The sequence below is a fragment of the Biomphalaria glabrata genome, chromosome 2 (genome assembly GCF_947242115.1).
Source record: "Biomphalaria glabrata chromosome 2, xgBioGlab47.1, whole genome shotgun sequence".
NCBI lineage: Eukaryota > Metazoa > Mollusca > Gastropoda > Planorbidae > Biomphalaria > Biomphalaria glabrata.
Genome location: NC_074712.1, coordinates 45,703,909 through 45,731,741, shown reverse-complemented (window position 1 = coordinate 45,731,741; position 27,833 = coordinate 45,703,909). Strand labels below are relative to the sequence as shown.

At 38.2% G+C, this 27,833-nt stretch overlaps 1 protein-coding gene across 1 annotated transcript in view; it reads right to left on the bottom strand.

Annotated features, from left to right (window-relative positions):
- The window catches only part of LOC106071016 (uncharacterized), a 73,419-nt gene that overhangs the window by 35,034 nt on the left and 10,552 nt on the right, over nucleotides 1–27,833 (bottom strand). Inside the window, exons 3-10 of the mRNA XM_056020856.1 lie at nucleotides 24,488–24,629; nucleotides 23,039–23,215; nucleotides 16,860–17,075; nucleotides 9,943–10,182; nucleotides 8,751–8,872; nucleotides 7,737–7,840; nucleotides 4,745–4,807; nucleotides 3,581–3,637 (exon numbers count right to left, since the gene is read on the bottom strand). Coding sequence (XP_055876831.1) covers nucleotides 3,581–3,637; nucleotides 4,745–4,807; nucleotides 7,737–7,840; nucleotides 8,751–8,872; nucleotides 9,943–10,182; nucleotides 16,860–17,039 — 766 coding nt within the window. The 5' untranslated portion in view covers nucleotides 17,040–17,075; nucleotides 23,039–23,215; nucleotides 24,488–24,629. The remainder of the gene's footprint in view (nucleotides 1–3,580; nucleotides 3,638–4,744; nucleotides 4,808–7,736; nucleotides 7,841–8,750; nucleotides 8,873–9,942; nucleotides 10,183–16,859; nucleotides 17,076–23,038; nucleotides 23,216–24,487; nucleotides 24,630–27,833) is intronic.

Here is a 27,833-nt window from a genome sequence, read left to right as displayed (position 1 = left end):
AGCAGTTTATGTATGTCATATGAGAGAGATGTTAGAGCAGTTTATGTATGTCATATGAGAGAGATGTTAGAGCAGTTTATGTATGTCATATGGGAGAGATGTTAGAGCAGTTTATGTATGTCATATGAGAGAGATGTTAGAGCAGTTTATGTATGTCATATGGGAGAGATGTTAGAGCAGTTTATGTATGTCATATGAGAGAGATGTTAGAGCAGTTTATGTATGTCATATGAGAGAGATGTTAGAGCAGTTTATGTATGTCATATGGGAGAGATGTTAGAGCAGTTTATGTATGTCATATGGGAGAGATGTTAGAACATGCTATGTATGTCATATGAGAGAGATGTTAGAGCAGTTTATGTATGTCATATGAGAGAGATGTTAGAGCAGTTTATGTATGTCATATGGGAGAGATGTTAGAGCAGTTTATGTATGTCATATGAGAGAGATGTTAGAGCAGTTTATGTATGTCATATGGGAGAGATGTTAGAGCAGTTTATGTATGTCATATGAGAGAGATGTTAGAGCAGTTTATGTATGTCATATGGGAGAGATGTTAGAGCAGTTTATGTATGTCATATGGGAGAGAGGTTAGAACATGCTATGTATGTCATATGAGAGAGATGTTAGAGCAGTTTATGTATGTCATATGAGAGAGATGTTAGAGCAGTTTATGTATGTCATATGGGAGAGATGTTAGAGCAGTTTATGTATGGCATATGGGAGAGATGTTAGAGCAGTTTATGTATGTCATATGGGAGAGATGTTAGAGCAGTTTATGTATGTCATATGGGAGAGATGTTAGAGCAGTTTATGTATGTCATATGGGAGAGATGTTAGAGCAGTTTATGTATGTCATATGGGAGAGATGTTAGAGCAGTTTATGTATGTCATATGGGAGAGATGTTAGAGCAGTTTATGTATGTCATATGGGAGAGATGTTAGAGCAGTTTATGTATGTCATATGGGAGAGATGTTAGAGCAGTTTATGTATGTCATATGGGAGAGAGGTTAGAACATGCTATGTATGTCATATGAGAGAGATGTTAGAGCAGTTTATGTATGTCATATGGGAGAGAGGTTAGAACATGCTATGTATGTCATATGAGAGAGATGTTAGAGCAGTTTATGTATGTCATATGAGAGAGAAGTTAGAGCATTTTATGTATGTCATATGGGAGAGAGGTTAGAACATGCTATGTATGTCATATGAGAGAGATGTTAGAGCAGTTTATGTATGTCATATGAGAGAGAAGTTAGAGCATTTTATGTATGTCATATGGGAGAGAGGTTAGAACATGCTATGTATGTCATATGAGAGAGAGGTTAGAGCAGTTTATGTATGTCATATGGGAGAGATGTTAGAGCAGTTTATGTATGTCATATGGGAGAGAGGTTAGAACATGCTATGTATGTCATATGAGAGAGATGTTAGAGCAGTTTATGTATGTCATATGAGAGAGAAGTTAGAGCATTTTATGTATGTCATATGAGAGAGATGTTAGAGCAGTTTATGTATGTCATATGGGAGAGAGGTTAGAACATGCTATGTATGTCATATGAGAGAGATGTTAGAGCAGTTTATGTAGGTCATATGAGAGAGAAGTTAGAGCATTTTATGTATGTCATATGGGAGAGAGGTTAGAACATGCTATGTATGTCATATGAGAGAGATGTTAGAGCAGTTTATGTATGTCATATGGGAGAGAGGTTAGAACATGCTATGTATGTCATATGAGAGAGATGTTAGAGCAGTTTATGTATGTCATATGAGAGAGAAGTTAGAGCATTTTATGTATGTCATATGGGAGAGAGGTTAGAACATGCTATGTATGTCATATGAGAGTGAAGTTAGAACAGTGATTCCCAAAGTGGTCTATATAGACCCCCAGGGGTCTACGAAGACTTCTAAGGGGTCTACGAAAGTTAAAAAATAAATTGGGGGTCTATGAGATGTCCACGGGGGTCTACGATCATAAAAAGTAATGTTTAACAAACAGATTATTTAAAATCGGGATTCATGCTTTATTTGTCAAACAAGCCTTAGTAACTTTTCATGTTGATATGAACTAATTACACTGGAGAATCATTTGAGACGATTCAACACCGATAAAAAGATAAAGCTTTGAAAAACTTTCAAAGATGGACTATAGATGGACTATAGATAAAACATTTATTTTACCAGCCATTGAAGTGATTTAAAAAACTGTTTTACACAAACCAACATCTGATATTATTAAACGAATTTTTGTTTCTTGACCAAAATGTGTTCTTTCTACACACACAAAAACTGTTACTTTAGACCAGTGGTTCCCAAACTTTTTTGTCTCGTAGACCCCTTGTCATGTTTTCTGGTTTACGGTAGACCCCCTGCTTAACTTGTATTGCATTTTAGCAAATTCACCAAATCATTTTTTTTGAAAAACTTATATATAACTATAGTGACTCGAAGAATGAAAAAGTAATTTAAAGCTTCATTTTAAATTATAGAGATCTTTTTTTTATTGATAAAATCCAAATTTAAACCAATTAAAATAACAATTTATATATATTACTGGAACCACAAAACATACTGGAAATATGTTATTTGTTGTTGTTTTTTTCAGGTTTATCATCCGTTGATACGGTTATTATGTTTTATGTAGGAATTTGTTGTTCTATGAAATAGTCCTTCAAACATTAAATATTATTTTCGAAAAGAGCAGTTTCTCATGTATTTCTTCATCTTTCACGTCTGGCTCAAGTATTGGATTTGCGGAACTGTTTTCATTACAGGAGAAGGGGGAAAAGGCGACTAACTGGCGTCTAAAACAGTCAGCTTTAGGCAGGAGAGATTCATTAGCCTTAGCCAGCAACCCACCTAGCAGAAGGAAAACTGAATTCAAACCTCTGTTGCCTTGCAGCTATATTCAAACATGGGAAAGGTTTCGTGGGTCAACCCTGAGGAAAAATAAGGAGCTGGCGACCCTTAGACAGTTGCTACACCCTGTCAGAGCTTGCGACGCCGCTGATCCCAAACTGTAGGCCTATATACATTGTGCAAAGAATAACATAATGTGCCCTTGAACTGTATTGCTGCTTACAAAAATTCCTTTAATAATATCAGATGTTGGTTTGTGTAAAACAGTTTTTTAAATCACTTCAATGGCTGGTAAAATAAATGTTTTATCTATAGTCCATCTTTGAAAGTTTTTCAAAGCTTTATCTTTTTATCGGTGTTGAATCGTCTCAAATGATTCTCCAGTGTAATTAGTTCATATCAACATGAAAAGTTACTAAGGCTTGTTTGACAAATAAAGCATGAATCCCGATTTTAAATAATCTGTTTGTTAAACATTACTTTTTATGATCGTAGACCCCCGTGGACATCTCATAGACCCCCAATTTATTTTTTAACTTTCGTAGACCCCTTAGAAGTCTTCGTAGACCCCTGGGGGTCTATATAGACCACTTTGGGAATCACTGCTTTAGACGTTCCATTAATTAAGGAAGATAACTCTGTGTGTCAGTAAGACAAACTTTATGGTGCTGACATTGTCTTTACTAAACCTGAGTTATAACCAAAAAATAAAACACTTACCAATACCAGGATCCATGTATCGACCACCTATAGAGGACCAGATTTGAGCTTTTTTATCTGAAAGTATACAATGGATCAAAATAGCATCAACTTTAAGCCAATTTGACCGATTGCTAAAATTGGACCCAGGGCATGGCAGGGGTCCCTCATTTTACATTAAGCATGTTATTATAAATCACGGCTCTTGTCAAAGGCTTTTAAAGATGTGGGACTTATTGGATTAACATATTTAGTATTGTTAATACTTATTGCATCGCTGTAATGAGGAGTTCAGTGATACAGCTAGAATGACCTAGACTTTTGTTTCGTTCTGAATGGAGTCAGGTTTAATCCAACAATTATTTATATCTCTATCATAACTTAGCGCCTGCCTTCAAATGGAGAAGATTTGAGAATGTTTTAGTCAAAATATAAAATCAATAAACTCATATTAAAAGCATATATGATCATAAAGTTAAACAATCTTGCAAATAGTCTTCCAAAAACTCTGGACCCATGTGAAAAAAAAAGACAAATAAGAGCATCGAAATATCTAATGGACCAATACATTAATGGATTCAAGAGAAATGGATTAATGAGGAGTTCAGCATGATGTCACATTTGGCGCAGACGTAACCTTCGACTGCCGATGTGTGTTTGAAGTTCTCCTTTCGACGTCTACCTCCTTGACACAAGTTTTGGTCTCAAATGTGTTTCCTGCGCCCAGATGTCTCATTTCAAGTTAATAATTAGACCAACCTCTAAGGCCAAAAAAACTATAGACTCTAGTCACACCAGTGCAATGGTTTACTCTGATAAGAGATCAAAGAGAACTCTGAAGAACAGATTTCGTTGTTCTGAAAACACTTCAAGCAGATGCGTGAAATTAAAAGTGAAGGTCACCTTTTCACCAGGCAATAGAACATGTAGTCAAAGAACTCGGGAATCCTATTTAATTCAAAGGAATGGAGTTATCAAAACCCGAAACGTTTTCATAGGATATTTCAAGGGTCAACATCCTCAAACAAATGTTTTTGATAATATTTTATGTGATTTCCCCTGAATTTTTTTGTCCGCCTGCATTTAAATATTTAATTGTATATCCTAGAAATGTTGACCACTTAGACATTAAGGTGCTGAGTCTCTCTTTACACAGCTTGAGTTCACTGCCAACAGAGCACTTACCGACATAGACGCTTGGTTTGACAGGAGCACCTTCTAGAGAGGGCTGAAGTGGAGGTGGTTGCTCTAAAAGGACACAATTGAAGGACGATTTTAAATACATAAACAAAATACAGAAATAAACGCTAACAGTGAGAACATTGCTAGACTAACAGTCAAACAAAGACTCTTGTGGTCTGCTAAGTACAGAGCGAGGTACACACACACACACACATTATTATTGGCTAACAAGGCAGAAAAAAGGTCCAACAACTGTTAATAACAGCTGGATATTAGAAAGAGGAGGCAGACCTAATGTAGAGTGTAGGTGTGACATGGTGGTACGGGGGTGGGAGGATGACAAAAAGAGTTGGTGTTTGCTTTTGTTTGCTTTGTTTGTCATCACTTAAGAATAGTGCCGGGCATGGCAATTTGTTTGTTCTCTATCTTCAGACTTATTTCAAGGATTATTTAAATGCCTTAATAAGGACTTGAGTGGTTCTCCCTAGATGTAGATCTTTGTTCCTAACAGAATGGAGTCACTTTTACTTTTACAATACTGTTACGACCCTATTGGCGGCGCAAAAGGGTTAACTATAGCCTCAGCTGACACACGTGAATCACTCAGGTCAGCGGGGCCATGGACAAGGGACAGTACTACGATTACACGATTACACGCAAATATGACCAATGTTATGGTCATGTGATCGAAAGCCTGCGTGTACGAGGACACAGTGTGTAGGAAAGCGGCAGTTCAAGACCGGAGAGCGTCGAGACCGGGACTGTTAGTCGGCTATGAAGTCGGTCCTGGTCGAGTCCTCGTGTGTTGATGTACAAGTCCAGAAAGAGAGACAGCAAAGTTTTGTACGGTGATGTACAGAGTGACATTTTAGTTGTTGTGTTTGATGCCAATTGTCTAGTATTGGCTGTTATCTACTTATTCACCATTATTAAAGTACCCGATATTGTGGAGCTCTTGTTGTCAAGTTCTTGATGTGTTGATGTGTTGTGTTGTGTTTAGCAGTGTTTACAGAAGACTGATTAGGAGAGAGAATCGTAACACTGGTGTCAGAAGTGGGATTTCCTATGGCTTCTGTAAAACTGCTAAATGAACTGAATCTGAAAGAACTGAAACAAGAGCTGAAATGGCGAGGACTGAAGTACTACGAAAGGAACAACGAAACTCTTAAAGAACGTCTCCGGCAAGCCCTAGTGGATGAAGAGGAAGATCCGAACACGTTCCTCTTTGAACTCGAACCTGATGTGGTAGAGCTCTTGATCACCTTTCAAGAGCAGATGTTGGCTGGCTTTCAGAATGTGATCAAGGGTGACTCGCAGAAAGAAACAGGTGAAGAAACAAGAGAAGAGACCGAGACCAATAGTTCAACCAACGCTTTTGCTACAGACGTCCATGACGTGAGTGCCTCCATCAGCCAGATAGAACAAGACAACGTCGTGTCTTACCTCAAGCCTGTAGCTGAGGACATTAAAGACATCTGTCAATCTCTCAGTGCTGATGAGAGGAATTCGAATCCTGATGGCTGCACCCAGATGTTTGGCAAGAACTTTGTGTGTCGAGCTTTGCAGGGAGAACGCCAACTCCAAGGAACCCATCGGCAAGGTCTGCACCCAACAGACGTTTGTCCAGCTGACGAGACCATAGTGAGAAGCCCTGGTGATGGTCAAGTAAGTGAACCGGAGCCTGATGCTGAAGATGAGGGTCCTTCGCAAGTGGAGTGCTGCCAACTTGCTCCACTAGTTTGCCCTCCGGACAATCCTGAAGATGATGTGTGCCACTATTTCCCCTCCTGTGGACCTGATACCCATTTCCAAAACCCGTCTCTTGAAAGCCCTATGAAACAACCTGATAGGCCAACGATCTTGGTGACCCCAGTCCTGACATCCTATCCCTCCCCATGTGCTGGCTGGCTCCGTTCCGTAGTGGATGGCAGAAAAGAGAAACGTTTGCTGGAGATGCAACCACGACGTCGGTGCAACGAGATGAAGGTCGACTGGAGGAGACGAATGCGACGTTTGCCGAGTTCAACATGCGTGGCGATGCAACCACGATGTCAGTGCAACAAGGTAAAGGTCAGCTGGAGCAGAAGGAGAAAGAGACATACGCAGACTACAGCACAGATGGCTCCATCGAGATGGCAATATAAGCCCATTGTCGCCCCCACCGATAGACCTCCTCCTGCGTCGATTCACCTCCACTGCCCATGTCGTGTGATAGATTTTTGTCCGGGACGGACAAATCTGAGAAGGGGGCAGTGTTACGACCCTATTGGCGGCGCAAAAGGGTTAACTATAGGCTCAGCTGACACACGTGAATCACTCAGGTCAGCGGGGCCATGGACAAGGGACAGTACTACGATTACACGATTACACACAAATATGACCAATGTTATGGTCATGTGATCGAAAGCCTGCGTGTACGAGGACACAGTGTGTAGGAAAGCGGCAGTTCAAGACCGGAGAGCGTCGAGACCGGGACTGTTAGTCGGCTATGAAGTCGGTCCTGGTCGAGTCCTCATGTGTTGATGTACAAGTCCAGAAAGAGAGACAGTAGAGTTTTGTACGGTGATGTACAGAGTGACATTTTAGTTGTTGTGTTTGATGCCAATTGTCTAGTATTGGCTGTTATCTACTTATTCACTCATTATTAAAGTACCCGATATTGTGGAGCTCTTGTTGTCAAGTTCTTGATGTGTTGATGTGTTGTGTTGTGTTTAGCAGTGTTTACAGAAGACTGATTAGGAGAGAGAATCGTAACAATACCTTGTCCCTGAGATGCGCGTCTTTAAATATACAACATTTTAGAATTTTAATTTACATACATTTTAATAAAGGTATACGTTATTCAAAAGTTATATTATACATATTGTACATTAAACATTCTAGCAAATAGGAATTATTTATAGTAAAAATATTGAATGATTTGATGGACTGGAATATTAATGGCTAACTAAGGAACAAATAAGGCTGTACAGCTGGAGTTGAAAGAATGACCAACCTCTAAGGGCACAGAGATTCTCTTCACAGACTCTGTTCTCTGGGCATCTAGTGCAATAGTTGAAATAACTTCTCTGGTAAGGGGCATTGCTAGTCAGACTCTTCCTGGTAAATATAATAAGCACAACATAAAACGTTTTTATGTTAATAATTAAGTTAATTTTTTTTCCGGCTTTCAAATAGGCGCCCACTGGTGACCAAAAAAAGTGAAATTAATGAAATATAATATTATGGTCCTCGATAAGAAAAACTGGTCGCCCCCACCTCCGTTACATGGATGTAATAACAACGGGACCTCAAATCAGTGAATATCGATACTGACCATTGGGAAGACGTAGCTCTAGACCGCACTAGATGGAGAGAGACAGTGACCAAGAAAGCTTTGGACAGCGAAAAAACATGGGCCACAGCTTTGGAAGAAAAGCTTACCATGCGAAAAATGGCCAGCTCCTCAACCACCAAAGCGAAAGCCACCTTAACCTGAGATATTTGTGGATGGGAGTGTCTCTCCAAAATATGGCTCCACAGCCACATGAAAAAGTGTTCGAGATGAACCATAGTCTCTCTACGACTGAAGGAGGCCAACCAGAATTATTTAATTTTAATAATTTATTTATTTTTTGGGAGGGAAGATGATAGCTGGTGTCTCCTACACACAATGAAATTGCACCACACCTGAAACTCTGAGCAGATATAGTGCCGTTATCACACAAGCGTGATGCTTAAAGCCACTGTCTTGTTCAAGTGGGTCTAAGCGACACCTTCGATATAGTCTACATCTAGTAGTGGGTCTACTTTAATAATACATCTGTTTATAGTCATGAGGAAAACAAATAAAAGTTTACACTTGTAAGCACTACTGCTAACACACAGCCAGGCTGTGGTTACGATCAGAAACAATGGTGGTCACGAACCTGATGGACGGCTTGAGGTCACGGAGGTTACGGTCTAAGGGAGTATACCTGGAAGAACAGCTTAAAATAAGACATATAAAAAGCATAACAACTATATTTACCATGGGTTGTATAAACAGACCATGAAAGCAAAATGACCTGGAATCCAGCGGTCATCACGGTACAATCTGTTGTCGCAGTTTTCAATGGCACATCCGATATTTTCGCAGTCTGCCTCGATCATCTACAAAACAACATTACAGATCTAAGTAATCTGAGTAGATTACAATTAAATTGATATTGATTTTGACATGAAAATTGTGTTGCACATTCTGTTACATTTGACGTCTCGAGAGACGATTGTTTCCCTTTGCAATTTCTTGTGTGACTAAAGAAGTCAATCCATGATAAAATAACCAACGAGGAAGTGCTACGAAGAGCAGGATGCCAGGATATCCGCTTTGTTATCTGTGGAAGACGCCTTAGCTGACTTAACCACGATCATAGAATGTCAGAAGGTCTACTTCCACAAGACATTATGTATGGCGATCTAACTGAAGGCATGAGAGCCGATGGTAGCCCACCTTTATGGTATGCAGTGTTGCATATTGATGAGTAGATATTGTTATGCAACGTATAATGCTATTTGCATTCAATAAGGTCTGTTTTGTGAATGCACAACATATTGATCATAATAAGACACAGGCTAACTTCTTCATTTATCTATTAGTCAAAACAAATCATCTGTCTGACTGAAATGTATTTATGTAAAATGTAAATCTCTATAACTGAGTTAAAATCTAATTTCTTCATTGTCGTAATAGAAACATTATAAGGAAGTTAGACATCAGTTGTTGTGTTTTTATACAGTCACATAGTGAAAAACTACACATAATAAATCTCCTTATACGAAAGCCTGACATGATAACAAGCAAAATATGGAAATAGCTTTTATAAGAAGAAAAACTACACATTTACAACTATATCTCTCAGTAATGTTGAAATTATTTTCCTTTTTCGATATCAAATAAAATAATTACCAATAATTAATTGACTAATTGCCTTTTTCTTTAATTCATGTTCTGTTAGTTACAATAAATAATTGTTTAAAGTTTCACATTTATCCGACAATGGGTGTTGGGAAAATAAGATGTTCAAAATGTGTACCAGACAGACAGAGTGAGTTGATGTAAACTTTGTACAAAAAAAATTAAAAATGTAAAATAAAATTAGTATAGCTCCATGGAATGATGAAGAATCTAATCTTTAAATACAGCAAAGTTCTTTGTTTTTTTTTTCCCACCTCGACTTTACCTGAGCATAGGGACAGGATTTATTGCAGTGAGATCCATAGGCGTAGTTGTTCTGGGACTTTGCCCAGCCGTCAACACAGCTGTCCACAAAACGAACTGTTTTGTCCGAGTCGCTCTCTCTAATACTTTGGCGTCTTATACCCATGTTCACTCCAGCGTCATAGTCTTCAGGGGACGGACGCTCGTAACGACACTTTGAGACAAACTGTTCAGCCTTGCGTGCCAAACTCTCGTCCCAACCCTGTCAGGGAGAGACCACAAAATTATGAATTGTTTCAGGGATAGAAGAATTGAATTATGAATTGTTTCAGGGATAGACGAGGTAAATTGTGAACTGTGTCAGGGAAAGCGACATGAATTATTAGTTGTGTCGGAGATAGGCGACATGAATTGTTAATTGTGTCAGGGATAGCGACATGAATTATTACTTGTGTCAGGAATGGGCGACATGAATTGTTAATTATGTCAGGGAAAGCGACATGAATTATTAGTTGTGTCAGGGATAGGCGACATGAATTATTATTTGTGTCAGGGATAGCAACATGAATTATTAGTTATGTCAGGGATAGCGATATGAATTATTAGTTGTGTCAGGGATAGGCGACATGAATTGTTAATTGTGTCATGGAAAGCGACAAAAATTATTAGTTGTGTCAGGGATAGGCGACATGAATTGTTAATTGTGTCAGGGAAAGCGATATGAATCATTAGTTGTGTCAGGGATAGCGATATGAATCATTAGTTGTGTCAGGGATAGGCGACATAAATTGTTAATTGTGTTAAGGTTAAACGAAAGTGAATTGGTTCAGGGATGTACGACATCCATTATAAATGGTGTGACAGAGGTAGTTTCAATATTCAATGGTGTGACAGAGGTAGTTTCAATATTCAATGGTGTGACAGAGGTAGTTTCAATATTCAATGGTGTGACAGAGGTAGTTTCAATATTCAATGGTGTGACAGAGGTAGTTTCAATATTCAATGGTGTGACAGAGGTAGTTTCAATATTCAATGGTGTGACAGAGGTAGTTTCAATATTCAATGGTGTGACAGAGGTAGTTTCAATATTCAATGGTGTGACAGAGGTAGTTTCAATATTCAATGGTGTGACAGAGGTAGTTTCAATATTCAATGGTGTGACAGAGGTAGTTTCAATATTCAATGGTGTGACAGAGGTAGTTTCAATATTCAATGGTGTGACAGAGGTAGTTTCAATATTCAATGGTGTGACAGAGGTAGTTTCAATATTCAATGGTGTGACAGAGGTAGTTTCAATATTCAATGGTGTGACAGAGGTAGTTTCAATATTCAATGGTGTGACAGAGGTAGTTTCAATATTCAATGGTGTGACAGAGGTAGTTTCAATATTCAATGGTGTGACAGAGGTAGTTTCAATATTCAATGGTGTGACAGAGGTAGTTTCAATATTCAATGGTGTGACAGAGGTAGTTTCAATATTCAATGGTGTGACAGAGGTAGTTTCAATATTCAATGGTGTGACAGAGGTAGTTTCAATATTCAATGGTGTGACAGAGGTAGTTTCAATATTCAATGGTGTGACAGAGGTAGTTTCAATATTCAATGGTGTGACAGAGGTAGTTTCAATATTCAATGGTGTGACAGAGGTAGTTTCAATATTCAATGGTGTGACAGAGGTAGTTTCAATATTCAATGGTGTGACAGAGGTAGTTTCAATATTCAATGGTGTGACAGAGGTAGTTTCAATATTCAATGGTGTGACAGAGGTAGTTTCAATATTCAATGGTGTGACAGAGGTAGTTTCAATATTCAATGGTGTGACAGAGGTAGTTTCAATATTCAATGGTGTGACAGAGGTAGTTTCAATATTCAATGGTGTGACAGAGGTAGTTTCAATATTCAATGGTGTGACAGAGGTAGTTTCAATATTCAATGGTGTGACAGAGGTAGTTTCAATATTCAATGGTGTGACAGAGGTAGTTTCAATATTCAATGGTGTGACAGAGGTAGTTTCAATATTCAATGGTGTGACAGAGGTAGTTTCAATATTCAATGGTGTGACAGAGGTAGTTTCAATATTCAATGGTGTGACAGAGGTAGTTTCAATATTCAATGGTGTGACAGAGGTAGTTTCAATATTCAATGGTGTGACAGAGGTAGTTTCAATATTCAATGGTGTGACAGAGGTAGTTTCAATATTCAATGGTGTGACAGAGGTAGTTTCAATATTCAATGGTGTGACAGAGGTAGTTTCAATATTCAATGGTGTGACAGAGGTAGTTTCAATATTCAATGGTGTGACAGAGGTAGTTTCAATATTCAATGGTGTGACAGAGGTAGTTTCAATATTCAATGGTGTGACAGAGGTAGTTTCAATATTCAATGGTGTGACAGAGGTAGTTTCAATATTCAATGGTGTGACAGAGGTAGTTTCAATATTCAATGGTGTGACAGAGGTAGTTTCAATATTCAATGGTGTGACAGAGGTAGTTTCAATATTCAATGGTGTGACAGAGGTAGTTTCAATATTCAATGGTGTGACAGAGGTAGTTTCAATATTCAATGGTGTGACAGAGGTAGTTTCAATATTCAATGGTGTGACAGAGGTAGTTTCAATATTCAATGGTGTGACAGAGGTAGTTTCAATATTCAATGGTGTGACAGAGGTAGTTTCAATATTCAATGGTGTGACAGAGGTAGTTTCAATATTCAATGGTGTGACAGAGGTAGTTTCAATATTCAATGGTGTGACAGAGGTAGTTTCAATATTCAATGGTGTGACAGAGGTAGTTTCAATATTCAATGGTGTGACAGAGGTAGTTTCAATATTCAATGGTGTGACAGAGGTAGTTTCAATATTCAATGGTGTGACAGAGGTAGTTTCAATATTCAATGGTGTGACAGAGGTAGTTTCAATATTCAATGGTGTGACAGAGGTAGTTTCAATATTCAATGGTGTGACAGAGGTAGTTTCAATATTCAATGGTGTGACAGAGGTAGTTTCAATATTCAATGGTGTGACAGAGGTAGTTTCAATATTCAATGGTGTGACAGAGGTAGTTTCAATATTCAATGGTGTGACAGAGGTAGTTTCAATATTCAATGGTGTGACAGAGGTAGTTTCAATATTCAATGGCTTTACTCAATGAAAAGGTAAAAATGGTCAGAGCATAACAAGTGTGGGTACACAAAAACATAAAGTAAAGTATGTGTGTATCTATTGTTTCTATGGCAACGTATAGTTCTTTGTTTCTGTCCAGGTGACATTACTTTCGGCTGTTAATCCCTACACCATGATGAATGATTGCGGTGACACTGGTATGCCTGTAATATTCTTCGTCTTCTTCTTCGTTTTCATTATTCATGACGGAGGATTCAGATCAGCAATGCTATATCTGAGATGAACCGCGCTGTGGTTTCCAGATCAGGCAGTTCTCCGTATAGTTTTTTTTCCTATAGGCGGGTTTCGGAGCCAGAGTCTTGTTGGGCCTCTTGATATAGTATGCGGCTTTGAAGGACATGGTCAGCATTCTCTGGTGATGCTCCACAAGGGCAGGTTTCGCTAGTCCTGACTTTTAGCTTCCGGAACTTGTCTCATTCTGTTGTGTCCGGTTCTGAGTCGAAAACTTATGCGTTGGTCCTGTCGAGATCGCTTACAATAGGCGTCTCCTTTTTCTTGTAATTGGGATGTGAGCTGGTCATGTCGAGATCGCTTACAATAGGCGTCTCCTTTTTCTTGTAATTGGGATGTGAGCTGGTCATGTCGAGATCGCTTACAATAGGCGTCTCCTTTTTCTTGTAATTGGGATGTGAGCTGGTCATGTCGAGATAGCTTATAATAGGCGTCCTTTTTCTTGTCATTGGGATGTGAGCTGGTCATGTCGAGATAGCTTATAATAGGCGTCCTTTTTCTTGTCATTGGGATGTGAGCTGGTCATGTCGAGATAGCTTATAATAGGCGTCCTTTTTCTTGTCATTGGGATGTAAGCTGGTCCTGTCGAGATAGCTTATAATAGGCGTCCTTTTTCTTGTCATTGGGATGTGAGCTGGTCATGTCGAGATAGCTTATAATAGGCGTCCTTTTTCTTGTCATTGGGATGTGAGCTGGTCATGTCGAGATAGCTTATAATAGGCGTCCTTTTTCTTGTCATTGGGATGTGAGCTGGTCATGTCGAGATAGCTTATAATAGGCGTCCTTTTTCTTGTCATTGGGATGTGAGCTGGTCATGTCGAGATAGCTTATAATAGGCGTCCTTTTTCTTGTCATTGGGATGTGAGCTGGTCATGTCGAGATAGCTTATAATAGGCGTCCTTTTTCTTGTCATTGGGATGTGAGCTGGTCATGTCGAGAGAGCTTATAATAGGCGTCCTTTTTCTTGTCATTGGGATGTGAGCTGGTCATGTCGAGATAGCTTATAATAGGCGTCCTTTTTCTTGTCATTGGGATGTGAGCTGGTCATGTCGAGATAGCTTATAATAGGCGTCCTTTTTCTTGTCATTGGGATGTGAGCTGGTCATGTCGAGATAGCTTATAATAGGCGTCCTTTTTCTTGTCATTGGGATGTGAGCTGGTCATGTCGAGATAGCTTATAATAGGCGTCTCCTTTTTCTTGTCATTGGGATGTGAGCTGGTCCTGTCGAGATAGTTTATAATAGGCGTCCTTTTTCTTGTACTTGGGATGTAAGCTGGTCCATGTCTCGTTTATTCTACACTCTATTATTTTCACCATTTCTTCTGGATAGAGAGAGATGTTCATTTGTTTGTTCTTTGTTTCATCTTTGGCCAGTATGTCTGCTCTTTTTCATTGCCTTCGTATTCAATGTGTGCTGCAAGATTGATTTGTGGTATGTTGTACCAGACCTTAGTGACTCTTACACAATGATTTCTCAACGAGACGTAGACTGCCTCGGCAGTTGCGCTCACCAGCTTATTAGTCTTCCTTATAGTGCTGGATGTGGCGAGAGACAATATTGCCTGAGTTGGGTGAAACTGTGGCAGCCATCTACATTCAAGCAGAGGCGTAGCTAGGGTGGGGAAAGGGAGGGGAGAGTTTGAAAATCCTCCGGGCCTCCATGTGAGTGTCTTTTACATTAAATATTAAATATTACGCAAAATGCAGGGGCCTACATAGAGGTCAAGCCCCCTGGGCGCCCAAATGATGGCTACTTCCTTGCTACGCCACTGCGTTTAGGATCCGTAGTTCTGGAACAAGGCTGCTTTTCGTCAGAAATGAGTAATGTAGCTAAAACGCCCAGTCACGTAATGTCTGCCTAAAAGATGGTTCCGAAGAGTAATACGCAGGTCTAGGTAAATACGTTCAATCAAGACAAAGTGTACATTTAAAAATGAGATGCTTCCAATCAGAAACGTTTATACCTATAAACTCTGGTAGCCAAAGAAGACGCGAGAAACAGTAGAATAATTTAAAAGGGAGATATTGCTACACGCGAAAATTAACTCATTTAAACATTTTAAGCAAGCAGAGAAAAAAATGTAAACAAGCTGGGCCAGAAATCACAGTAATGAATGTATAAACAATTATTAACATTAAGTAAGGAATTAAGTGATAGGCTCTTTGCCTAACATCCCGTCCGAAGGGTCTATCAACTAGATCTTTTATTCACATCCGTTTCTCGACGTCCTTGAGACATTGACCGGCTATCCATGCCATGGCGAGGCGAAGGCCGTCCTAAGAGAAAGTTGTTTATTTTTCCACAATATATCGAGCCTATTTCGACAGCGAGCGATGCTCTAGAAGGCATTGCGGATAGGACGAGGACTTGCAGGTCCTTCCTTCTTCTATATTCAAATAGCTGACAAACAGCTGACAAACAGCTGACAAACAGCTGACAAACAGGACCTTGTGCATTGGGTGCATCTTGATTCTGTCGAAGTGACTGTACTAAGACTATCAATAATATTGATTGATCCCCATGATTCGATTTCGAATCATGGCATAACGTCTTTGTCATTTAAAAACATAAAAAAACATTCCATAGAGAAAAAAAGACGCGTCCAAAAAACAAAAACAAATGTTCATTGAGTGACTACCCAGAGATGTCTTGATCTTTTCACGTTTCCCAGTCAACGAGCAATGCTGATTTAATCTGACAGAGTAAGAACCTTGAGTCTTTGTAGCGTTCAGTTCTTGCCAGATATCTCCCACTTCGATTCGACATAGTTATGATAGAGTGGGGAGCGGTTATGTTTAGATTTTATTTTATGAATGGCATACCGAGGACCTACGGTATGTAAACATTAACATTACACACCTGTGTCAATTCACTTTGCAGATAGTAGAGCTCCTTCTTCGTGATTGAGGATGAGCACATTTCTCATTTCCGATGGACTCGAAGATAACTGTCCAATCCTCATTTAAAAAGCCCGCCGCATACGTGGGTTTGGTCAGTTGCAGTTAGGCCTGCTTCTTCTCTCATAGTTGGGGCCCCGAAGCGGTCGTCTGGTTTGCCTATATCTATAAACGTCCCAGGTCAATTCTCATGTTTGATTGTACTATTTAGTTATTTATCTTATTTCTGAGTTTATAGTTCCTTCCTATTCAGTTCTGTGTTCACATTCACGAATAACGTGGTGCAGTAAGTAATGGCATACATGTAACGCTAAACAAAATTACGTTAAAAAAAATGAATAACTGTCACTTGCGTCAGAGTATCTTATTCTTTAGTTATGTGTTGGTCATTTAGTATAAGACACAATAATACTTACAGCAGTATACCACTTTAAATGTTGTTAAATGTCAAATATATACTTATGTCAGGTATTTCCGTAGCATTTACCTAAACGAAGTAACACATGCCCAGGAAAAGTATTACATCATATTTACCTACGTTTTCTAACATTGCCAGAGGTTACTAGATATAATAACTTGGAAAAGAACTTGAGTAACTAAAAATGAATGACTCTGTACAAAGACTTACCAACTTATTCATGTAATTGGCCTTGACCGGCCTCCTCAGGTCATTGTGTCTGTCTATTATTATCTCTTTTAGCTCATCATTGATGGGGATGATTGTGCTCTGAACTGAGTTGAAAGTCAACGCTGCTATCACCAAAACTGCCTTGACGTGACATTGGAGATTTTCTGGCCACTTCGACATTTTGTGGGATCAATGTCGCTCCAAGGTAGCTGGGATCTGTTTCAGCACAATAACATTCAAGCAGAGTTATTGCAATTTAGAATAGTTAGTTAAGTTTTCTTTCATTGATTGTCAGTATTAGAAATGGCTGCCTGGTCGTGTGGTATGTGCTCTGGTCTTGAGTTTCAACACAGCCCGCTGCCATCCCCCGTCGTCCTGCGGGAGGTTTGGGCTATGGTGTGATTCAGAATCTGATGGAACATCCGAAATATTTGAAACATCTTAATACCGGGTGAGAGTTGTGGACCTTCAAAGAAAAGTAATGGACCATAAATGGTTCATAAATGGATCATAAATGTGTGACAAGTCAAAAACTCGATGTCAGAGTCACTCAAATTTATCACAGCATTAATTATTATTTTTCATTATTTATTTATTTTATTTTAATTATCTCCCCATCCTACCCCCAAATTCTTCTCCCGCGCTACCTTTTCCGCTCCAGGCTAGACTTAGTTGACCACATTGGAGATAGCTAGGCCACGTCTTTCGACTTATCTCTCCGCTCTCTTTGATCGTACCGGCCGGATGTCTGACGGGCGCTGATGACACCACCTTGTGTGGAATGCAAGTCCCTCTCTCCCCCCCCCTTCTCCCACGTCTCTCTTTGATCTAAGAGATTACCCTGGTCAACACACCGCGTGATATTCCAAGGTGCGACTCCCACCTCGAATCAAATACACCCACGTGTAAGATAAATCTTAGCCTAGGACATTTCCTGTGTCCGCCCACATTTTCCAGGCCTGTATATAAAGTAGACCCAAATCAAATCAGACCCTCTTATGTCTCATGGTCGTTGAGCTATCGAGTCTGGACTACTTCATACATTCTTTCTCCTAGAGCAGTGGTTCCCAAACTTTTTTGTCTCGTAGACCCCTTGCCATGTTTTCTGGTTTTCGGTAGACCCCCTGCTTAACTTTCACATTTTTGCAAATTCAACAATTTTAAAACTAATTTCTATCTGTACAAAAAGTAAAGTAAAGTTCCCCTCTCAGACCTTGTGGTCTAAAGGTCATCTGTTTCTGTGGCCTATGATTATCTAGGGTGTCATGTGGCCAGCACAACGACCAACAGCCTTTACTTTCCCTAACTAATGTCAGGTACCCATTAGAGTTGGGTGGCCTCAGAGGCGCCCAAAAGATCCCGAAATTAAAAATCCAAGTCTTCAACAGCATTCAAACTCGGGACCCCCGGTTCAGAAACCAAGCACTTTACCGCTCAGCCAAAACGCCTCCTAATTTCTATCTGCAGAGAGTTGAAATGTGAAAAAGTAATTTAAAGCTACATATTAGAGATTTTAGAGATCTCTCTTTTTTATTGATAAAATTCAAAACCAATTAAAATAGCAATATGTATTGCTGGAATCTCCAAACACAATGGCCTTAAGTATCATTGTAAGAGTTTTCGCAAAGAGCAGTTTCTCGTGTATTTGTTGACGTTTCACGAGTTGCTCAAATATTGTGTCCGCGCGAAGATGTTATCACTATCGGGAGAAAGAGCGAAGGCGAGTGACTGTCGCCTAAACCAGGAAGCTTGGAGAATGAAGGGCTCATTAGTATTGGCTGGCTACCCACCTAGAAGAAGTAAAACTGAATTCAAAACTCTCCTGTCTTGCAACTCAAACATGGGAAAGGTTTTGTGGGTTAACCTGAGGAAAAATAAGGAGCCGGCGACCATAATGCAGTTTGCAGCACACACCACTACATCCTGTCAGAACCTGTGACGCTGCTGAGCCCAAACTTATATATGTAGTTTGTAAAGAATTACATATGAAGCTTTTAATTTTATAACTCATGCCACCGCAGCAACCTTGAACTGTATTGCTGCTTAAAGAAATTCTTTAATATCAGATGTGGGTTTGTGTAAAACAGGTTTTAAAACTACAACGGCTGATAAAAATCAATGTTTTACCTATGGTGTTTTCCGCATTTTGCCATAAATAAGTAAATTTCCCCTTTCAGACATTGTGATGATGTTATGGTCATCTGTTTCTTTGGCCAACGGTTAGCGAGCAGGGTGTCATGTGGGCAGAACAACGACCAACCGCCTTTACTTTTACTAACATAATTCAGGTACCCATTAGAGATGGGTGGACTCAGGGGAGCCCTGAAAATCCTGAAATTCAAAATTCACAGAGATTCGAACCCAGGACCCCAATTACGGAAGCCAAGCGCTTAACCACTACCACCACACCCTTATTTTGCTATAAGTGAACAGATATTGTAAGACTCATAAACCACCATCTTCTCTACATGATGTTGAATAGATATTTTGTGGGTCTATTCTGAACTTTATCTTTGAATGTTGAAAAGTTTTTCAAATCTATATCTTTTTATCTGGGTGATATTGTCGCAGATGATCCTCAAGCGTAATTAGTTTCATATCGTCATAAAAAAGGCAATCGGTAACCGCTTGGTTGACAAGGAAAGAATGAACAATTTTATATAATCAACGCTAGACAGTCTACATTTCTTTTTGTTAAACATTATTTACATGAAGACAAAATTAAGTTATTTTAAAAAGTATTGAAATTAAATACAACAATTTTTCGTTTGAATAGCAGGATAAATATTTAAATGATTAACTAAGTTACAGATTATATAAAGTGTGAAGAATTACATTAATGGGGTGTAAAAATTAAAGTCACGACCTGCTTATATGAAATCTATTATCATAGACCCCCTTGGACATCTCGTGGACCCCCAATTTGTTTTTTCACTTTCGTAGACCCCTTGAAAGTCTTCGTAGACCCCTGGGGGTCTATACAGACCACTTTGGGAATCACTGTCCTAGAGGAATACCTGGTGGTAAGCCGAACTTAATCACAAGTTCCATCTTAATTACTTTTGTGCTATTTCCATTGGATATTATTATGTGTATTTCATTATTTCATTTATATTTAATTAGTGCATTGTGTATTTTTCACTGTCGTAAGTAGAAAACATGAACATGGCTAATGTATATTTTATGTATTGCATTAATCTATTAATGCTACGTTGCTCAATTGATCATTGATGCAACCATGTATATATTTGTACACCTTATTTTATTTCCTTTGTCTCGGCTGACAACCGTGATAATTTTACTAGCGCACTAATACTGCGTCTAGAAAAGAGATACGAGTTATCTCCCCTGTAGTGAATTGTCTCCCCTGTACTCATTTTACTCTAATGAGAGTTGCGCCGCTTGAAGGGACACCCTCTCCATTCAAGCACGCTTCATTGTTTTCGACCCACGGTCATATGTAAACAAACCATCTGGGTCGCTGACCACCGCCCATTCCCCCCCCCCCTTCTTTCTCTATCCACCTGTGTTGTTTATTTGAGATTATTATTTCCCCTTTTATATACATTTTTATATTATTACTTTCCCTTCTATGTACCTTTTATATTGCTACTATCAGCCATCTATTTTCCAAATCCCATTTGTCATCATCTCCCCATTGTGCTCTAAAGCAATTTTACCAATCTGACGAATGCACCTCAGTCGAGGGCATCGATAAGATGCATGAAACATGTCCTAACTTGTCTTTATTTATCCGCAGCCTCCGTCAGGTGTCTGCCTATTTATTGGATCAACGATCTATTTACCTGCCTATTTGTTTGATATCAAGAATCACCTACTATCTTTGTGCTTAGTGCTATTCAGCACTGCCTTTGCCTACTGACATCCACTCAACTCTATTACTTGGCGCTATCGGCATTGCCCGCCTATTCGACAGCCCACCTGTCAAGCTATTAGGTGCGACGTCCCTATAGATTCAGATCTGTGTGAGACGTCATAGCTACGCCAACCCTCTGCAACTCACTGGACATATCCTGTCAACTACGCTGCCCACGGCAGATCCGCTCTGCCCGCAGTAACCTTGTGCCCACGGTAGCCGGCCACCCGCCCTACTGTGCCCACTACAGATATTAGATTTTGGGGATTGAGACTCCACAAGAACTATATCACCGGCGTTATCTATCCGCTAGAGCGCCACCTCCAGCTGCAGAACCTCAAGCCAGGACACAGCCAGCTGCGACATCAACAGGACAACCAGCTAAGTCAGAGGACAAAGTGACGTACTCTCTTATTAAATGCAAGAGTGATGATTAAATCTAGTATCATTTAGAGATAGAAGCAAACCCTCCCCCTTTTTATTCTTATATGTATATTTATGTAAATAAATATTCTTCATTTTTAACTTTTGTATCTATCTTTCATTGCTTTATCTCGTTGCGTGTCTGCTCCCGATTCATATGCTAATAGGTTGGTGTGTGATAGCTTTAAAAAAATAATCATCCCCTAGACATAAAACGCGCCAAACACACATCACATTTCCCCACCTGTCACAAAATGAAGCATATTTTCACTTGTAAGAGGGAATTAAATGTTTCGCTATTTTTTGTGACGACCCACAAACCAAAACAATTTGTGCGCACCCATTCTTGCTAGGGGTCTTAGCAGGAACTTGGCGACAAGCGATTAGCTTCAATCTCAACTTCAGAAATTCATTTTTCAAGAATCTATAAAAGTACTATTTCTTCTAGTAAATAAGAGTGCAGGTCAAGAAAAAAGAAAAGTAACAGGGAGCAAATCGTGCCGATGTAAGAGATATTTGAACCAGCAGAGCAAACTACGTTTTTATTGGATTTAATTGTCGTAAAATTATCTTTGGAATCAACAAGACGTCTTGTAGTTGGCCTGACCATTAAAGACAAACTTTGATCTATCACTTAGAAGAAATTTGAAGGTTCTTACGTAAAAAAGTCTTCTTCGAAAGAACCTTTTAAATCGATCTTAATGCAGTATGAAAGGTCAAACTTAGAAAATAATAAAAAACATTTTTTGATTAAATGATATCACGTTTTCAACATTCCATGTTTAGAATTCCAATGGCGTACATATCACATGGCCAGAGGTCATGGTACAAACTGACAGGACTGGAGGAAGGACAACTCACTCTAAAGCGTAGGGGAATGGTAGCCTTTGAAATTTACAAATTTCAATACAAATGTTGCTACTTGGTGGCTAAACCCAGCCTACATTAAGGAAAATCAGAAGCCGGCAACCCTTAATTAGGCAGCCTTCAACACACGGTGCCATATTTGTGCACCTACTTTAGGCACTATATATTGTGTGGGCGATAATGTTCTGATCTAATGTACCAGTTTTTTATCAAGTTCTAATCTAAAGTACCAGTTTTTTTTATATAGTTCTAATCTAAAGTACCAGTTTCTCTTATCTAGTTCTAATCTAATTACCATCTTTTTAGCTAGTTCTGATCTAACCTACCAGCTTTATCTAGTTCTAATCTAATGTACCATTTTTTTATCTAGTTCTAATCTAATGTACCATCATTTTATCTAGTTCTAATCTAATGTACTAGTTTTTTATCTAGTTCTAATCTAATGTATTAGTTTTTATCTAGTTCCGGTCTAATACACCAGTATTTATCTAGTTCTAATGTACCAGTTTTTATCTAGTTTTGATAAAATGTACCAGCTTGTATCTAGTTCACCTTGTACGAAATAACTATCTCGTCTTTTCTTTAACTGAAAGCGGCCCCAAAAAAAAAAAAAACTACAGATACACGGGGGTGGAAGGGAAGAATTCACTGTCATGGAAACGTCGTCGGTCGTTCGAAGGTGTTGGTTATACGCAGCAGTCTCTTTCTTGGCGGTAGGTTTGTTTGAACTCGTGACCATCGAGATAGAAATGCATACGGCTCGACCACATGGTCACGTGTACATTTATTGTTGTGGAGGGAAGTAGACGAAGAGGGGAGACAGTTTCCTACAGACCAGGAAATCTTATCAAATCGATTCTGAAAATTAATAATATTATGTAGTTCCAAGCATATTCCAAGCCCCTAAAAAAACACTAACAATATTATTCTAGTATTCCATTGATCAAGTAAAATTAGCAAGTGAAATTCTTAGTTTCATTCTGGGTTTATTATATTAGTTAAAAATACTCACCTCTTAATTAGTTTTATTGATTAATTTTTGTCTGAACTTATCTACAATTCTCATCTGCTTCCAGCGCCCAGATAATGAGCTCGTCTGTTGTCTCCTCGAAGCTGCTGCAAACGTCCCAAAGACGTGGCGTACGTCTTTTCAATTCAATGCTTTTGATTATATAGGCGTACGGATGAGCTGGTATATTTAAGGAACAGGGAAATCATGACTTTAAAATCCCCCACGTCATGTTTTGTCACTGTCATCCCCCAATCCCCATGACTTTGTAATCTCCTCGAGTCCCCCCTCCCCCAATTCCTTACCCACTGCCACAGAAATAATCTGATCACCTTATTGTGTTTTTCAGACATAAATAATCACATGTAATAAAAGCATGTCTGCTTGTGTGTCAAAAGAACCAGTTTGCTTAGTTCATGACTACCGAGCAGTCAATATTTTGTCACCAGCTCTCTTCACCTAGTTTAGTCTAGTTATATTTTGTGAATAGTCAGCACCAATGTCCACCGAGTTAAGATCTCGTTTATTTGACATCTAGATCGAATACTGAACCTAAAGTTCTGATTTGAAACTTTTAAGATCTAGTCTAGATCTACTACTAGATATAGAATCTATCTGTCATCTCTATTAGATTTACGTACAAATATAAGCAACGCTTGTAAAATTAAAGCAACTTAAATGTACTCAGTTATGGTATAATCACCGTAGTACTGCTGACTCCGCCATGTTGGCTCTAGACCAATTGATATATCTCAGCCAAATTTAAGTGTATTTATTTTTTACTTTTAAAACTTCTAAAGGTCAAACTCGAGTTTTCCCCGAATGGCCAACGATCTAGTTATTCTTTTCTCGGCGATATACATCAACATTTCTAGGAAAATCGTTTGAGTGATTTTTGAGATCAGATGCCCAGATTCCTGGATCAAGGTTTCTGAAGGTTCCATGAAGTTCTGACTTGAATAGTGGTATTTAAAAAAAACTTTTTGATTTGAAACTCTAAACGTCAATTAAGTAAAAGTTAAGTACACTTTTCAGACTTTGCGATCTATAAGGCAGATGATGTAATTGTGATTCGTTTCTTTTGCAATGGTTTACAAGGATGTCGTGTAGCCAGCACAATAACCATCCACCTTTTCTTCCCTAAACCTATGTCAGATACCCATTAGAATTATTAGACCTCGGGGCATCCTAAAAATCCAGAAGCTAAAATACACCAGCCTTCACTGAGCTTCTAATCCGAGACCCCCTCCGTTCTGAAGCCAAGTACTTTACCACTCAACCACCGAGGCCCCGTAACGTCATGTGAACAAAATGAAGAAAGAAAGCAAATTGCTATGTGTGTGTGTGTGTGTGTGTGTGTCTTTAAGTTCCTAATTTAATTTAATTTTTTTTCTAAAACAGTAGACTCTCTACGAAGCATAACAGATGACGCTGATTGACTTATAGGTTTACCTAAAGTGTTGCCGTGTACCTTGGAGTTATCAAGCACTTCTTACAGCCTGTCCTGGTGTTATGTTCAATAAGACTGCACACCATTTTACTTTGCTCTTTCCTTTCGGGTAGTCTGCATTGAGTTTCCTAAGAAACTGATTCTCTGCGAATTGGAACATTCAAATTGTTAATAGATTTTTGTTTTTTCTTTACCTGACGATGTCAAAGTCAATAAATATAAGCATCAAGACAAAAGAAAGAAAAGATTGTAAACAAATCATACCTGACGATGTCAAAGTCAATAAATATAAGCATCAAGACAAAAGAAAGAAAAGATTGTAAACAAAACATACCTGACGATGTTAAAGTCAATAAATATTAGCATCAAGACAAAAGAAAGAAAAGATTGTAAACAAAACATACCTGACGATGTTAAAGTCAATAAATATTAGCATCAAGACAAAAGAAAGAAAAGATTGTAAACAAAACATACCTGACGATGTTAAAGTCAATAAATATTAGCATCAAGACAAAAGAAAGAAAAGATTGTAAACAGTCCTTTAGAAACTTGGACAACAAATGTTTGTTCTTATCGTTTTCTTCTTTATTTCCCCTCATTTATTCCCAAGTTTTGATGACCTTCATTTCATTTGTTGTCGTCTGCTAGACTACAAAATTTCAAAATAACTGACCAGCAATATATTTGTTATACTCTCCTTGGTCTTATGTATTTTTTTTGTCATAATCATTCTCTTATTTGTTTAAAAGTAGCTTATAGACATGTAATATAAAAAATAAACAGAAACTTCATCACGCCTGTTTACAATTCCAAATGTCAATTTAAAAAAAAATTTGCATAAATATCTTTTAGGATCTCCATAACCAGGGTTGTTGTGCACTAGATCATAGTCTAGACATGAATAGGAATAGTAGAACATTAGCTTGTAGTTGAATAGATTCATCCACCTCAGAATAATTTTTTTTTTCAAAGAAAACACACAAAACATCATTCTAAATTAATAAATGTACAAGGAGAATTTCATAAAAAAAAAAAGACATTTTTATCAAAGTCATATTCCAGGATTTTCAGTATGATCGCGGAGTAGGCTGCAGCGAAGATCCATAAAATGGTGACAGCAAGGGGTCCAGAAAATGATGAATAAATATGAGCTCACTTAAAAACTAGTCCCTTTTCTGTTAGAATCCTTTTTAAAAAAAAAGGCTTATCTAAGGGAAAAACTCGGAACATAACAACTATATCTCTCAAGAATATAGAATTTATTTCCCTTATTCGATATCACACAAAATAATTATTACCGATAATTGTTAATTTTTTTTATTGATTCATGTTTTATTAGGTAAAATAAAAATTGCTATAAGTCTCAAATTGATCCGTGAATGGGTGTGGGAATAATTTAAGGGGACAAAACCCAATGATTAAACAATATCTGTGAAAGCTGAGGGATTAATTTCCTTTATTGGTATAAAAAAATTAATTACCAGAAATTAATTTACAAATTTTGTTTTATCAATTCATGTCATGTCTTTGCCAATGAGTAATTTTGCAAAGTTTCAACTTGATACGAGAGTGGCTGATGGAGACACAACGTGTACAAACTTTTGACCAGACAGACAAACAGACAGACGTTGTGAGGTTGAGGCAGTTTTTTTTTCTGTACTGTAGTACGTCCATGGACAAAGGAGATAGGAAAGGAGGAAGATGTTTGAGTCTGGTAGCAGGTACGTCACTTGATACGACACTGACCGGCACTTTTGATATGGGGGTCAGGGAGGTCACGCACTGCCATGGCAGCGCTCTGCCCCTACATGTAGGAAACGTGAGGAAAGTAGCGGGTCAAGACGACTCACTTTAAGGCTCACCTGAGGAGTACAGTCCAGACAATGAGTGGTCACTCTATTTGAATGATTTTGTGCTGTTCTAAATGTGGTAAGAGATGTATAACGTCTGCTAGAAATATGTTTAAGTATTTCAAAACTCCAGGTCGAAATGAACACAAGCAATAGAGAAAAAAAAACACTTTTTAAAACCAAAGCTTATCTAAGGGAAAGTACTGCTAATTACTGCCATTTATCGGAAAATTACACGGTCAGCTCCCTTTCTTCTATAAACACAAATTAGTACTAAATGATTAAATAATTGGATAAATTTCGGATTGATTCGTGTATTGTCATCGACTATGAATAATTATGCCAAATTTCAACTTGATTCGAGAATGGGAATTGGGAGAATAACGTAATCGACTATGAATAATTATGCCAAATTTCAACTTGATTCGAGAATGGGAATTGGGAGAATAACGTAATCCACTTTGTACAGATACCGTGAGTTGATCAGCATATAGTTTTGTATACCGTGAGTTGATCAGCATATAGTTTTGTATACCGTGAGTTAATAAGTATATAGTTTTGTATACCGTGAGTTAATAAGTATATAGTTTTGTATACCGTGAGTTAATAAGTATATAGTTTTGTATACCGTGAGTTGATAAGTATATAGTTTTGTATACCGTGAGTTGATCAGCATATAGTTTTGTATACCGTGAGTTGATAAGCATATAGTTTTGTATACCGTGAGTTGATAAGCATATAGTTTTGTATACCGTGAGTTGATAAGCATATAGTTTTGTATACCGTGAGTTGATAAGCATATAGTTTTGTATACCGTGAGTTGATAAGCATATAGTTTTGTATACCGTGAGTTGATAAGCATATAGTTTTGTATACCGTGAGTTGATAAGTATATAGTTTTGTATACCGTGAGTTGATCAGCATATAGTTTTGTATACCGTGAGTTGATAAGTATATAGTTTTGTATACCGTGAGTTGATAAGTATATAGTTTTGTATACCGTGAGTTAATAAGTATATAGTTTTGTATACCGTGAGTTGATCAGCATATAGTTTTGTATACCGTGAGTTGATAAGCATATAGTTTTGTATACCGTGAGTTGATAAGCATATAGTTTTGTATACCGTGAGTTGATAAGCATATAGTTTTGTATACCGTGAGTTGATAAGCATATAGTTTTGTATACCGTGAGTTGATAAGCATATAGTTTTGTATACCGTGAGTTGATAAGCATATAGTTTTGTATACCGTGAGTTGATAAGCATATAGTTTTGTATACCGTGAGTTGATAAGTATATAGTTTTGTATACCGTGAGTTGATAAGCATATAGTTTTGTATACCGTGAGTTGATAAGCATATAGTTTTGTATACCGTGAGTTGATAAGCATATAGTTTTGTATACCGTGAGTTGATAAGTATATAGTTTTGTATACCGTGAGTTGATAAGCATATAGTTTTGTATACCGTGAGTTGATAAGTATATAGTTTTGTATACCG